At 36.7% G+C, this 13,214-nt stretch overlaps 2 protein-coding genes across 4 annotated transcripts; both read right to left on the bottom strand.

The window, feature by feature from the left end:
• Positions 1-787: 787 nt before the first annotated feature.
• Positions 788-4,667, bottom strand: LOC127244191 (NDR1/HIN1-like protein 10). Of its 3 annotated transcripts, XR_007837095.1 has the most exons (3): positions 3,765-4,667; positions 1,562-1,750; positions 788-1,163 (listed from the first exon to the last, which is right to left on the bottom strand). XR_007837095.1 is itself a non-coding variant. In XM_051264617.1 (2 exons), the coding sequence occupies exon 1, from the start codon at positions 4,525-4,527 to the stop codon at positions 3,766-3,768; it is 762 nt and encodes a 253-aa protein (XP_051120574.1). In that variant the 5' UTR covers positions 4,528-4,667; the 3' UTR covers positions 793-1,163; position 3,765. The 3 variants fall into 3 exon arrangements, 2 of the variants coding, with proteins under 2 accessions (XP_051120574.1, XP_051120575.1); XM_051264617.1 differs by lacking the exon at positions 1,562-1,750 and having other exon boundaries at positions 793-1,163; XM_051264618.1 differs by lacking the exons at positions 788-1,163; positions 1,562-1,750 and adding an exon at positions 3,136-3,152.
• Positions 4,668-6,556: 1,889 nt separating this feature from the next.
• On the bottom strand, positions 6,557-12,509 carry LOC127244210 (serine/threonine-protein kinase Nek6). Its single transcript, XM_051264643.1, has 15 exons — positions 12,403-12,509; positions 11,728-12,297; positions 11,537-11,603; positions 11,076-11,141; positions 10,602-10,648; positions 10,439-10,484; positions 10,280-10,360; positions 10,130-10,172; positions 9,964-10,013; positions 9,489-9,570; positions 9,352-9,401; positions 9,148-9,221; positions 9,004-9,055; positions 8,301-8,933; positions 6,557-8,215 (listed from the first exon to the last, which is right to left on the bottom strand). The coding sequence occupies exons 2-15, from the start codon at positions 11,823-11,825 to the stop codon at positions 6,761-6,763; spliced, it is 2,844 nt and encodes a 947-aa protein (XP_051120600.1). The 5' UTR covers positions 11,826-12,297; positions 12,403-12,509; the 3' UTR covers positions 6,557-6,760.
• Positions 12,510-13,214: the final 705 nt, after the last annotated feature.

The following is a 13,214-nucleotide window of genomic DNA, read 5'->3' as shown; positions in this document are numbered from 1 at the left end:
GTTTTTCGAGAAAATTGCACAAAATATTCCACACATATACCCATTATCACTTTTGTCTTGAATTTATCTCGCCGATAAAATATATCCCACGTGTTTACAAAAACCGAAATAACTGACTTTTGCAAATATGAGTATTTTTTTTTTCAATTTCTCCAAGTTTTTCTATTAGGCATCCAAAATTTGAGTCATTGTTTTCATATGATCAAGTTTGACGAATTGTTTACAAGCTGAGTCAAGTGGATCTCAAAAGATAAAAACATCTAGCTCCTTCACATACTCCAAAATTTTCAAATTTACGCTCCGCTTACGCAACACATTTTCACTCATTCGACACTATTTATTTTTCAAAAAAGTCACACCAAATACATTTTTTCTCTCACAAAATATCAAATCAAATACTAACTTTTTATATTTTTTCAAACTTTCAAATTTCCAAAATCCTCCAAAAATCCCTATCTAAGGGGGGTGACTGACATAAACATGCTACAAACAGGATGAGTTATCAAGCACAGTCATAACCACTACTTTACCCTCCTACAAACTAATACCCACTGTGCTCCTTAATCAACACTTCTAAATGTTACCACAGCCATATATAACTTCAACTCATTCCTTAATTGAAGGAGTCGAATGTTTATGTTCGATCGATCTATTTAACTTATCTACCAAACTGTTGATGAGCTCGAGAACTAAACTTCATGCTCAACAACTACAAAAGAAATGTATTTACTACAGTCAGCATGTTGCGCAGCAATGGTTGAAATCATCACGACGAGCAATATTTTCATAACATCAAGGGGTTTCAATTATCATCACTTTCATCATGTCTAGGAAGATGAGTAATGTTATTTCAAAATTCATATGATAAGACAAATTTCTGAAGATTTCACAATTCTAGCAAAAATCTTGTGCCTTGTCACAGACAAGATTTTCAACACATAGCACCTGAGTTCTTTGGACTAGAAACATGCATGTTTCCCAAAGACAACTTTAAAGATGGTAAAATGCAAGCTTTCCAAGTATTCGACAAGGAAATATCACCAACACATACCTCACAAGCTTGGGCAGCATAATAGGGTCTTACTGTCCATTGCAAACGTCGTATCCTTATCCCAAGAAAGCAACCTGATTAATCATCCACAAACAGTTTCTCCAACACGAAACTGTTTTCGTATAAAACTAATGAATAAATGTTTATGCCTCATAATCAATATAGAAAAAAATTAGCCACATCCTGCATGTGCTAGCGATCCAATAATTCTCACTTGAAAACATTATCGAAGCTTCCAAAGATGGATATTACTAATTAGCTACCACACAAATATACGGAATAATCGTCAACTGTAAACCATCCTTTGTTGTGAATAAATGAGACGCAGAGTATTAACAAATAATGAAAACAACAAATCAAGCAGCCTAAGATAGTTGTCAAATACATAGACAAAATTTGAAAACCAAGATTTTTTTTTCCATACAAGGTTAAACATAATCTTGCATCAGGACAAACCAAAATGACAACAACCCTTACAGGATGTGGCGACTGGTGAGTTTTGAAACATACCAAATGACAACAATTCAATCAAGTGTCTTGAGCCAAGTTACAACGTTGGAGTCACTATGATAGTAGCTTGGTTAGGTGTTGATGCTATTTCCGGTAAGGGAAAGGAATAAAGGGCAGTCGAAACTCCACACATCGATCTTCAAAATTGCTCCAGACTCCTAAATTACCATATCTGAACCATTTAGCAACCTGACATGATTTCAATCAAATTAAGGAGCTTTAGACCCATCTTCACCAAGGATGTTCTTTTCTGACACCACTATTCCAGTTTCTCAGCCAACCCGGATACCGTATACTATTTCTGAATTTGTAATGAGTTCGACTCAAGTTATGTAAACCTAGTATAAATAAAGAACACATACACTTTCTAAAGATAGTTGATAGTTGATTATAGAATTGAACGAAGAATGAGAGTTCTTCTTGAGTTGATATCAAAACTCAAATTGGTGTCCTCAATCCTCATCTTCCTGCACTCATTAGTGACTTCACAATACCAGGCAATTAATTATATCCGATACCAGTGAATCGTTTCAGCTTAAAATTGCTGGATTCTAGATAGCCTTGTCCTTCAGGAGCTCTTATTTATTTCTACCCTTATAATTGGATTTGTGTTGTTTTCCTTAGATTTAGAGATATCCAGTCTTTTGAGTGTTTTCAAGTTCGACTAGTGTATATATGTAATTGGTAAATGAAAACCACTAAACTACCCAGCAAGAAATAAACATAATCATCAAAACTGATCCTGCAGATTTCAATACATTAAGAGTTGCATCAAACTAACTATATCTAAACAAATTCTCTAGATAGTAGTGTGTAGTTACGGGCAGTAGTAAAAAACTTAATCAAAATGCTAATGTCAAAAACAGGTCATGAGCTCAACTTCCACTGTGGTGCTGTCTTAAAAGTGCTCGGTCATGCCTTCACCCACCCCAAAAGTATGCACATGATATGCTAGTTCCTTACTCATCTTACCGAATAACCTACCTCACGGCGTAGAGTCAATATTTCACATAGCACTAGCAGACAACATGAACCATTTAGATACGTCCACGTTAAGTACCCCATTCCAAATTAGTAAAATATTCGTTGGCTATCAATCCCATTCAAGAAAGAAATCCCATTAATCCTAAAAAGGCAAATATTCTAATAAACCCATGCCAAATTAGCAACATTCATTGGCTATCAATCCCATCAACGCTAAAAAACAAACATTCTAATCAACCCATGCCAAATTTGCAACATTCATTGGTTATTGACCCGATCAACCCTAACGAACAAACATTCTAATCAACAATTAGCAACATTCATTGGCTATCGATCCTATCAACCCTAACAAATAAACATTTTAATTCACCTACGCCAAATTAGCAACATTCATTGGCTATCGATCCCATCAACCCTAACGAACAAACATTCTAATCAACAATTAGCAACATTCATTGGCTATCGATCCCATCAACCCTAACGAACAAACATTCTTCTAATCAGCAATTAGCAACATCCATTGGCTATCGATCCCATCAACCCTAACGAACAAGCATTCTTCTAATCAACAATTAGCAACATTCATTGGCTATCGATCCCATCAACCCTAACGAACAAACATTCTTCTAATCAGCAATTAGCAACATTCATTGGCTATTGATCCCATCAACCATAACGAACAAGCATTCTTCTAATCAACAATTAGCAACATTCATTGGCTATCGATCCCATCAACCCTAATGAACAAACATTCTAATCAACAATTAGCAACATTCATTGGCTATCGATCCCATCAACCCTAACGAAAAACATTCTAACCTACCCATGCCAAATTAACAACATTCAGTGGCTATCTATTCCAGCAGCATCTTCGAAACTCACACCATGAGATCAACTACTAATACCCTTCATCAGTAGCAGCATCATGACCACAATTCAGGGCAAAAGAATAATGCAGAGTATTCAGCAAAAATCCAAATCTTAGAACAGCAAATCAATTAATCAAACATCGAAAAAAAATCTAGAACACGAAACTGTACACAGAAAATAGACTAATTGTGGGCAAACCACATTCCCTGTGCAAACAAAGCTACATAAGCAGAACCAGGATAGATTCATCCTCCATTTCCTCACCATTCCAAATTCAGGAGGGAAAATTTATGCATCCAACATACCTAGCTAAAAATTATTTAAATTTATAGAAAACTCAACAATTCACCTCAAATCCCTACGCGGCACTGCTTCGGGCCGCCGGTCAAAGTGCCGGAGCTCCGGCCGCCGGGAAATCCAACGATCAAATCTGCGCAAAATACCCTTAGATACCTCCGCCTAGTCCTCCACGCCTTCGCCTCAAACTTAACCTTAGAAATCATCCTCAAATTGAAGTTCACATTACCATTCTTCTTTTGGTCGCCGGTGATCCCATCCGCCACCGACTTCTCCACGAAACTCCCCGCCGCCGCGAAATTCGCCGCCAGGGAAGTCTCGCTTTGAGTGTGCTGCGAGAACGGGGGAACTGAGGTCTGCGCGAGGTCACTGGATTCATAATACAGCATCGACTGGATGTCGTCGTAGAAGAGGTCCATCTTCTTGTTAGGGTTCCGCGCGGTGAGGCGGACCTCGGAGGTGAAGGACACAAGCGAGTTGTTGCCGAGGCTGAGATTGGAGACGGCGACGGAATCGACGCGGAACTCCGGGAGCTGCGGGCGGAGGACCAACCAGACGATGAAGGTGATCGTTCCGAAGATTACGACGAGACCGATTACAAAGGCGAAGATCCGGCGGAGCCAGGCGGCGCGGCGGACGGAGTCGGCGTCGTAGTGATAGTTGTATGCGTTGTTGGGGTAGCTGTAGTAGGCGTTGGGCGGGTGAGCGGCGACGTAAGGGTAGGCGGTGCCTGACGGTGGCGGCGGCGGTTGGGCGGAGTAACCGTTGGGGGCGGCGGGGTAGCCTGTGACTGGTGGTCTATTAGGGTCGCCCATGGCGGTGGCGGTGGCGGAGGCGGAGGCGGAGATCTCTCTCGCTCTCTGTGGGTATGGTGAGGTGCGAATTAGAGAATAAAAACCCGCGTCGTGTGACAGCCTTTCTTATGGCCTTACACAGACCAACGGAGATTCGCTCTCTACCTTTCCCTACGATCAAATAATTAGAATAAAAATACATAATTGGGTAAATTATATTTTTTCTCACTCATCCAAATTTAATTTCAATTTCCTTTTTTACTTATCATTAAATGTTTCATTTTATTTTCATTCAATATATTTTTTTAAAATTCTTATTATGTCGAATGAGTTTTTAATAACTTACTTCCTTGTCCACTTAAAAAAAGTAATAAGTATTTATTTATTTATATTAAACATTAAAATATTTTTAACTTTTATAAATATATTCATTTTATACATATATATATTCAAAAGTAAAAGTGTTAAACTTATTTTACATACTTCTACTAGTTATTTTTTATTTTATTACAATGGAAGTGAAGAATATATTGAATTGACACCCATGAATTTTTTATTTTTTTTTTACGAGATTTGATAAATTTTATATTTTAATAATAATTTGTGATACTTTTGGTATGTAAAAATTAAGTTAGTACTATGATAAATATTGATATAAATAAGTATATACTGTATGATATATTGAATACTTTAGGTTTGAATAATAAAAATTAATAAAATGTACACTTGTAGATGGAAATATATGTTAAAATAGCACAAAATTTGGGTGCATTTGGTTAGAATTTGGGTTATAAGTGATTCATTTGAGAAAGTGTTTGTTTTGCATTTTAAATAAAATTTTATATTATTTAATTTGTATAATTTTATAAAAATATATTATTATCATTCATAAAATATTATTTAAATTAAAATTTCAAACTCTTAATTTGAAGTCATAAGTTGAGTTACAAGTGGTGTATTTTGTTGTGACTTTAAAGTTTACTTTCACAATTTTCAATAAATATATTTATTATGATTCAATTTTTATTATTCTAAAGTATATTTTTATGGTTTTTAAGTGATTGTTTTTTTTTATGAATTGACAAATTTGATCTTAATTGAATTGTAGAGATTAAAAGTAATAAATGAATTAACAGTAAAAATGTAAAATTTGTATTTAAAAAAAAAAAAAAAAACAGGACAATAATTATTGGACGTCCCAAACAGAAAAATAGGACATTAGTTCGTGGACGGAGGGAGTATTTTTTTACAAACTATTATATCAAAGTATTATTATTTTTATTTCGTCTATACCATATAATTTATCTTTATATATATTATACACTCATTATAATATTCTTAAATTCCTGTAAAGTGAATGATTTATCTAGGACTATATATTTACCTAAAATATAATTTACAATATATTCTAAAAGAATCCAAAAATTCAACGTAGAAGTATTATTGTTTATATTACTAAAAAAAAAAAAAAAAATTATATCTAATTTTAAAAACACTTAAAACTAAAAACAAATGGAAACATTTTCACTACGTGGTTTTTGAGTTAATATATTTTTTTATATTAAATATAGATAATTGAGTAGATAATACATATTAAAATTATGAATTTTTGCATGCTAATAAAATATATATTATATATTTTTTAAAAAATATTTATGAAATATATTTTCCAATACTACAACTTTCGTGTCTATTATAAAGACATCTTACATTATATAACAATTGTAAAAAAAAAAAATTAATATTATTATTAATTAAAAAAATAATTAAAATTGACAGTGTTAATGGTCTGTCTATCTATTTTTATCTAAAAAATTAGAGCAAAATTTTATTTCTGAAGGTCATTATCATTCCAAAAATGATCTGAAAAATAAATTTCAAAATCCATGCCCACTAATTACACTAAAAATTGCTTCTATCTATTCTAATAAATCAAATCAAATACTAATGATCCAAAACAAGAAACATAAAAACAATCCATCATGAAGCTCAATATATATTGAAGATAAACAAACAAGCAGCAAAAGATAGATTAATAGGAACCCAAAAATTGAAATCAAATAAACAAGCAATCTTGAATTTAAACAACAACTATATACATCATTGCACAATGAAAAAGATCAAAATGTGAAAGAGAAGGAGAAAGAAAGATTTCAATGCCTTTTTATATGGATAGAACTATGCATGCAATGTAATGTAAGAATAACTTCAAGAATGGCAGAATCAGAATTACCTGAGCTGTCTCTGTGTGTGATTACGAATTCCGACCGCTCTCATCGAGCATCATTCCCTTGAGGCTTTTCGCCAGCCAGATTGCCGTATCTCTCGGCGAAACCTTCTCCTTACCGAAAGGTTTCAGAACCACGGCAAGTTCTTCGAGTCGGTTCTGCTGGAGCAAGTCCGCAGACAGCTCCAGCAGTCCTTCAAGCGCATCCGCCCTCTGCCTGAACGAATTCACGTCTAGAGTTTCCTTTGCCGGCACTTCTTCTTGAGGCGGAGGCGGAGGCGGGCTTGGTTTTGATGGTTCAGAAGAATCCGGGGTATTTGCATTCGCCGCCGTGTCTATTTCCTTAGTGATGGAATTTTCAGGCGGAGGGGGCGCAGTTTCGGATGATTTGGGAGTTGCTGTTTCGGAGCATGTTGGATCTTTCACGTCGAAATCATCTCTCACGACGTTTATAAGCTTCCCGACATCCATCGGAGGCTCCAGATTGTCCAGCACCGGATGCTGATCAGGGCCAACTCGGAAGCTACTGTGGCGTATCACATGAATAACCTCATCGAATGCCGGTTGGGGGTGACTCGGGACAGCTTTATCGATGACACCCTTCTGCACCACAAGGCCTTTATCTGGAATCAAGTTTGACGAGCTGTGGGCAATGCCGGATGACGAGGAGCATTCTGTATCCGGAGAAACAAGCTTTTTCTCCGTGACCTTATCATCTCTGCTCGATGTGAATACGGGATCATACCTGCTGTCGGACATAATGGCAGCCGCATCGTTACCTTTGATTTCAGCAGGGGAGCCTATATTCTCGGCACGAGCATCTACATGCATAACCTTATCATCCAAGCGTTCTTGAAACGATTCGACGGAAGATACGACAGACTTGGAGCGATTCCCGTGGAGTGATGAATTCCCGAGTCTTTCCGAGTGTGATGAGGAAGGGGTAGAATAGCACAGTGTAGACTCATTAATATCAACTTCAGTAGCTTGCTGTTTCGGTGTTCGGCAGCTAACTTCAACATGTTCCGTAGTATTAATGACTTCAATTTCGGACACTTCACGGCCATGAAGTATCTGTTCAGTTGTAGGGGTGGACGCATCGTCGCATAGCTCAAATCCTTGGATGGATACCGAAGATGATGCAGAATTGCTGCTCTCTGTGTACATTCTCTTAGAACCGACCCCAGTCGACTTCCTGGAATACGGGACAATATCTCTCGATGTACTTGGATTGGAGCGATGAGGCACAGAATCTATAGCTTCAGGATCACGAGCTTCATCAGGACCAGTCTTTGTATTAGGTGTCTCGCATCCCACCTGCCGTGTCCGTGCAGGAAACGATGGCCTTCTAGTGAGTGTTGGAGGTGTTTTCTGTCTGGCCCTTATCGAGAATCCATCTTCAGCAGAAGGTTTCATGGGACCGGTGGGTGGGATTCCTTCGTGTCGAGCTTTGGTCTTCGGAGGCGTATCCGTGGCAGGTAACTAAAAAGATATGTCAGCAACAAAAACCAAGTTCATAATTAATTTCAGCCTAGATTAGAATGAAGATACTAGATTTTATTAATACCTGATGTTTCAAAGAATTTGTTGCGTATGTTCGCTTGGTGGAATCGGGTATGGCCTTTGCCGATGCAACCATTGGTGTCTCTGCATTGCCCTTAAGCACATGGTTAGGGTGACCTGGTTTGCTGACTCTGGGAGATGCCTCAACACTCCCTCTCTGGTAACCGAAAGCGCCAGGCTTCGCATGGTTGCTTCTCATCGGCGAACTATTTTCTCTGCTTTTTCCTTCTTTCAGAGCGATCATAATGTTTTTGATCATTTTCGGCTGCTTAAATTCACTGTTGTTCCTCTGTTCTTCGTTCGTTGGTTTCCTGTCATCATGTTCCTTGACAATTGCTGTCCCTTTTAGACCATCTCTCGGTACAAGAAGCCTCGGGCCAGCATCCTCATCAACAGAAGCCGAGTCGATATCACCTGCTCTATTGTCTTTATTCACGACCATGTTCCTTTCACTTGACCTCAAGCTGTCTCTGTCACTGCAGGAGCTGTTGCTGCTTTGGCTTTCAGCCATATTCTTTCGACTGTCACGAGCCATGGGATGAGGTTTCTCGGGTGAATTGGCGACAGCCATGTTATAAGATGGACGGTACAGATCAATGTAAGGCTGAAGATATGGGTGCTTCAGTAATTCAGATGCCTGAGAAATGTTGAAATCAGATCAAATGTCATTGGTCTCTGCAAAATACATAGATGCATATGGTTCTTACACTGGCGCGGTGTTCGGGGTTTTTTCTTAGCATACTCTTGATTAGTGTTTTCCTGTTGAAAAAACCATTACTCCCGATTCAAATTCAAATTCATCACTACATTGTCATTCAATAATCCTGGGACAGATGGGTTAGGTTGCTTACAAGGATGGGGAGTAACATGGTGGCAAAGGACCAATGGAGGATCGATTAATCTTGCTTATTAGTCCCGCCATGTCCTGAAACATACATTTGGATATTAAGTGAAAGGATGAGCTTTGAAAACAACAGTGAAGTTAATCTATGGACTATGGAGCCCCAACCACCTAGATCCATTTAGGGGGAACAAATAAGAACTAGAAATCTTACAAAAGCTTTGAATGCAGGACGATGGGCAGCCATTTCATACATACAGCAACCTGAATGATGAATCAAAACATTACAAAAATGACAATTCTAAAGTTGATTTGATTTGTGACTGAATTAAAGAAATGAAACAGGCATACCAAGAGACCAAATATCAGATTTAAATCCGTAAGGGATGTCAGCAAGAAGTTCGGGACACATGTAATTGGGAGTTCCAACTACCTGACAACAAGAAGTAAGAAAATCTTCAATTGAATTTAGTTATACAGAGCTAATACTGAGCATAATGCTAATCCAATTCTTCCAGGCTACACGAATTATTCAGAAAAAAATTGAGAATTCCATAAAATCGGTTATTCTTTTCTGGACATGAGCTCACCCACTCAGCTTGGTGTTTATGCATCAAAAATAAAATGCAACAATGGGTGCATATCATTTTTTCAGTACATTATTTCTCTCCTCTTTTATATTTATACAGTCAGGTTATTGAATCCCAACAATCTCGAAACCAAGCCAAGGCAAAGAACTGTAAATATAGTCCCTTTCATTAGCTCATAATCACATTACAGTTCACCAGGTAAAGAGAGGGGATTCGATGTATTCTAAATTACATACCGAAGAAGCTAAATCATCTGCCTTCAAAGTTTTAGCAAGTCCGAAATCACCTATTCAGAAAAAATTATAAGAATATAAGAAAAGGAACGAGTATTGATTTGAATGCCCACATCCAGCTTGTCTAGTTTTTTAGGATGGGATTTGATGAATATTACACCACTATTACCTAGACGAACATCTTGATCTTTGGTAAGGAAGATATTTGAGCACTGGCAAGAAAATTCCAAGTAGATCAGTGACCATATTATACAATAGAAATGACAACAACAACAACAACAGCTATCACAAGGATCAATGCCAATACTCAAAGACTGACCTTGAGGTCCCGGTGAAGAACAAAGTTGGAATGAAGATACTCAACTGCCAGCAGGAGCTGAGTGAACCACTTTAACAATTTCTGCCAATATATTAATACCAATCAATTAATCCAAACAAAAGAAGACCAATAATATTCACAAAAAGAAATCAATCAAACCTCCTCCGGGAAATACTGGCCATTGGCTTTTTTCATTAGTTCAGCCCTGTTACATTAAACAGTCAAAAGATCATGAACATTGGAGACAAAAAATAAAGGAATGAACAACACCGATGAAAATTTATTACAGTTTCATGCTTATATAGCAGTGTAGATCACTTACATGTCCCCTCCTTCACAGTAGCCAGTAACTATGCATACGTAGCAACCCTGTTTTAGCATCAGACAACTAATTAGTTTGTCACTACAAACCTACCAATAACTTATGTTTCCAAGACATTGGGGATATGTTTACTTCGAAAATAAGCTGTGCAAGATAAATTTACTACTATTTCCGTGGATTGTTTTGAGTTTTAAAGACATTGAGGTGAAAATGGGTGCTAAATGTGATTGATATATGAAAATTAGGTGTTGGTTAATTAGGCCAACGGATACATAATGGAGATTGAAATGGAAATATATTAGTATCGTAAAGCATTCATTAATTTGTGTGACAATTTCCAAAATGACGAGGGCTGTGAAACAAAGTGGTGTACAATAAGTATATAACTTTGGATTATACGATTCAGTATAATTAATATAATTCTATCCTAACCTTCATACTAAACATGCCTTTAGAATATTTACCAAAAATTACCTTCTCCACCCAAGCTTCCTTGAACTCAACAATGTAAGGATGTTGTATTCGAGCAATTAATGCCATCTGCACATTACACAATAAAATTAGAAAGAACTTCCAAATTTAAGCATTTTTCGTATAACACAATGAACTTAGAACGAACTAGCTTCCTCAGTTAAGAGTCTGCATATGCCACAATAATAAAGTTTGAATTAACATTTTAGTCACCAAATGAAGACTGCTAAATAAATTGGTAATATCTTGTTCAGGGCGTGAATTTGACTTTCTTATGAAGTAACAGTTGCCAAAAAAATATGATGAGATTCTTAACTAATTTCATATGTTCTTCTCCAACTAACATAGAAAACTCCAAAAACAGGTCAATATCCCCAAATCAGAAACAAGAAAATCACGAGGAAGAAGAAAAACACTTATCTGAAGAATCAAATGAATTTTATGAAACCTCAAATTCAGCATACCTCCTGATGAGCTGATCTTCTGCATCTTTCTGTCTGCCGAGCTAATCGGATCTTCTTAAGCACATACCTGGATTTCAACAACCAAAACCAAAAATCAAATAAAGATCATAACCATGGTATCATTGATTAAAAACAAATTATCCAACAGTCCACCAAAAATCCACAAACTTTGACTTATTAGGAATCCATACTTTTTCCTTTCCATTTTGTGATTAACCAAAATGGCAGCTCCGAAAGCTCCACGCCCAATCTGCTCCATGATCTCATACTGATCCATTTTCGATTCCATCACGCCCCAATCTCAAATCCCAACCACTTCTTGTCCCCTACTCAACTCCACGAAATTCACACCACTTCACCCCCCACAGACATACAGATCTCAACAATGGAAATCCCCGCCGCCGTAATCCCCGAATTCACCAAATACCCAAACTGCAAAACAACCAACACCACGTACACACATAATACCACACAATGTGATCACACCAACCTATTCCTTCAATCTCCCGCCACTTCTCCCCCCATCCGCAGATCAATCCCAAAACAAACCACCATTACCACAAAACTCCCAGCAATCAACCCAATAACCCAAAATCCACACCAAAACGTCCTAATCAACCAACCCGCACACAACTATCCAAAATGCAATCAACTCCAGGCGTCCAGTCAGCCGAAAACAGAGAAACTACCAACAGCATCCACTAAAACAAAAATTTCACCGATCCTCACCCTTACGCCACTGTTAACCACACTGATCTGCACTGCAAACACACAAATTCAAAACTCGATGTTAAGTTGAACTGATTACGGAAAAATCAACAGCTAGCTAGCTAATCACAGTTAGGTTTGGAAAATGTTGATCTCACAACTTCCAACTAATCCGGCCATGCTTGCTTCATTTTAGCCCTGAGTTGGATGCAGGAGAAAATAATCCACTGCGGGCAGGTCTACCGTATCTTTCCCTGTGCTGTCAATACCATGAAAGTGATTTTTTACCTCAACAAAGGGAATGTTTGGCAAAGCAAAAAAATAATCTAATTTTAAAAAATATGGGTAATATTTATTTCTCGATCTATGACAGTCGTATCAGTAGATTTGAATTAATAAGTGTGTTTGATTTGTATTTTTTTAAAAAAATTAATTATATTCAAACTATATAATTGTAATAAAATAAATTATTTTTTTATAAACTATCACATTAAAATATATACTATCATTTATTTACAACAATCTCACAGAACAAACACACTAGAATAGTAAATTATTTTAATTTAAATGCTAGAAAAAACTCAATATTATACTACCATTTATTTGAGTCAAAATTTTGTATATTCTCAGAATATTATTAATAAATAAATAAATATATATATATATACTATTTGTGTAACATTTCAAAATACACAACATAATTTTAAGAAGAAGTTGAGCCATTTGCCGACAACTACTGCCTGGGCTTCATGTTTTTTAATGAAATAATAATAATTTTGTGTGGGACGGCATTGCATCAGAGCCGTTCAATAAAAAAGGTATCGGTTTTATATGGGCCGTTGGATCCACTCTTACGTTGATAAAGTTCGCCTTTTGGCTAAAAAGGACAAAATGCAACGTGTTTATAACGAAATGGGGTTAATTGATATTAACCGTATACTAAGAGGTGCAAATTGAAATTTTGTGGAAT

Source organism: Andrographis paniculata, unplaced genomic scaffold (assembly GCF_009805555.1).
Source record: "Andrographis paniculata isolate CXL003 unplaced genomic scaffold, ASM980555v1 Contig9END, whole genome shotgun sequence".
In the NCBI taxonomy this organism is placed as follows: domain Eukaryota; kingdom Viridiplantae; phylum Streptophyta; class Magnoliopsida; order Lamiales; family Acanthaceae; genus Andrographis; species Andrographis paniculata.
Note: the sequence above shows the minus strand (reverse complement) of the source record. Positions and strands in the feature narration are given on the sequence as shown.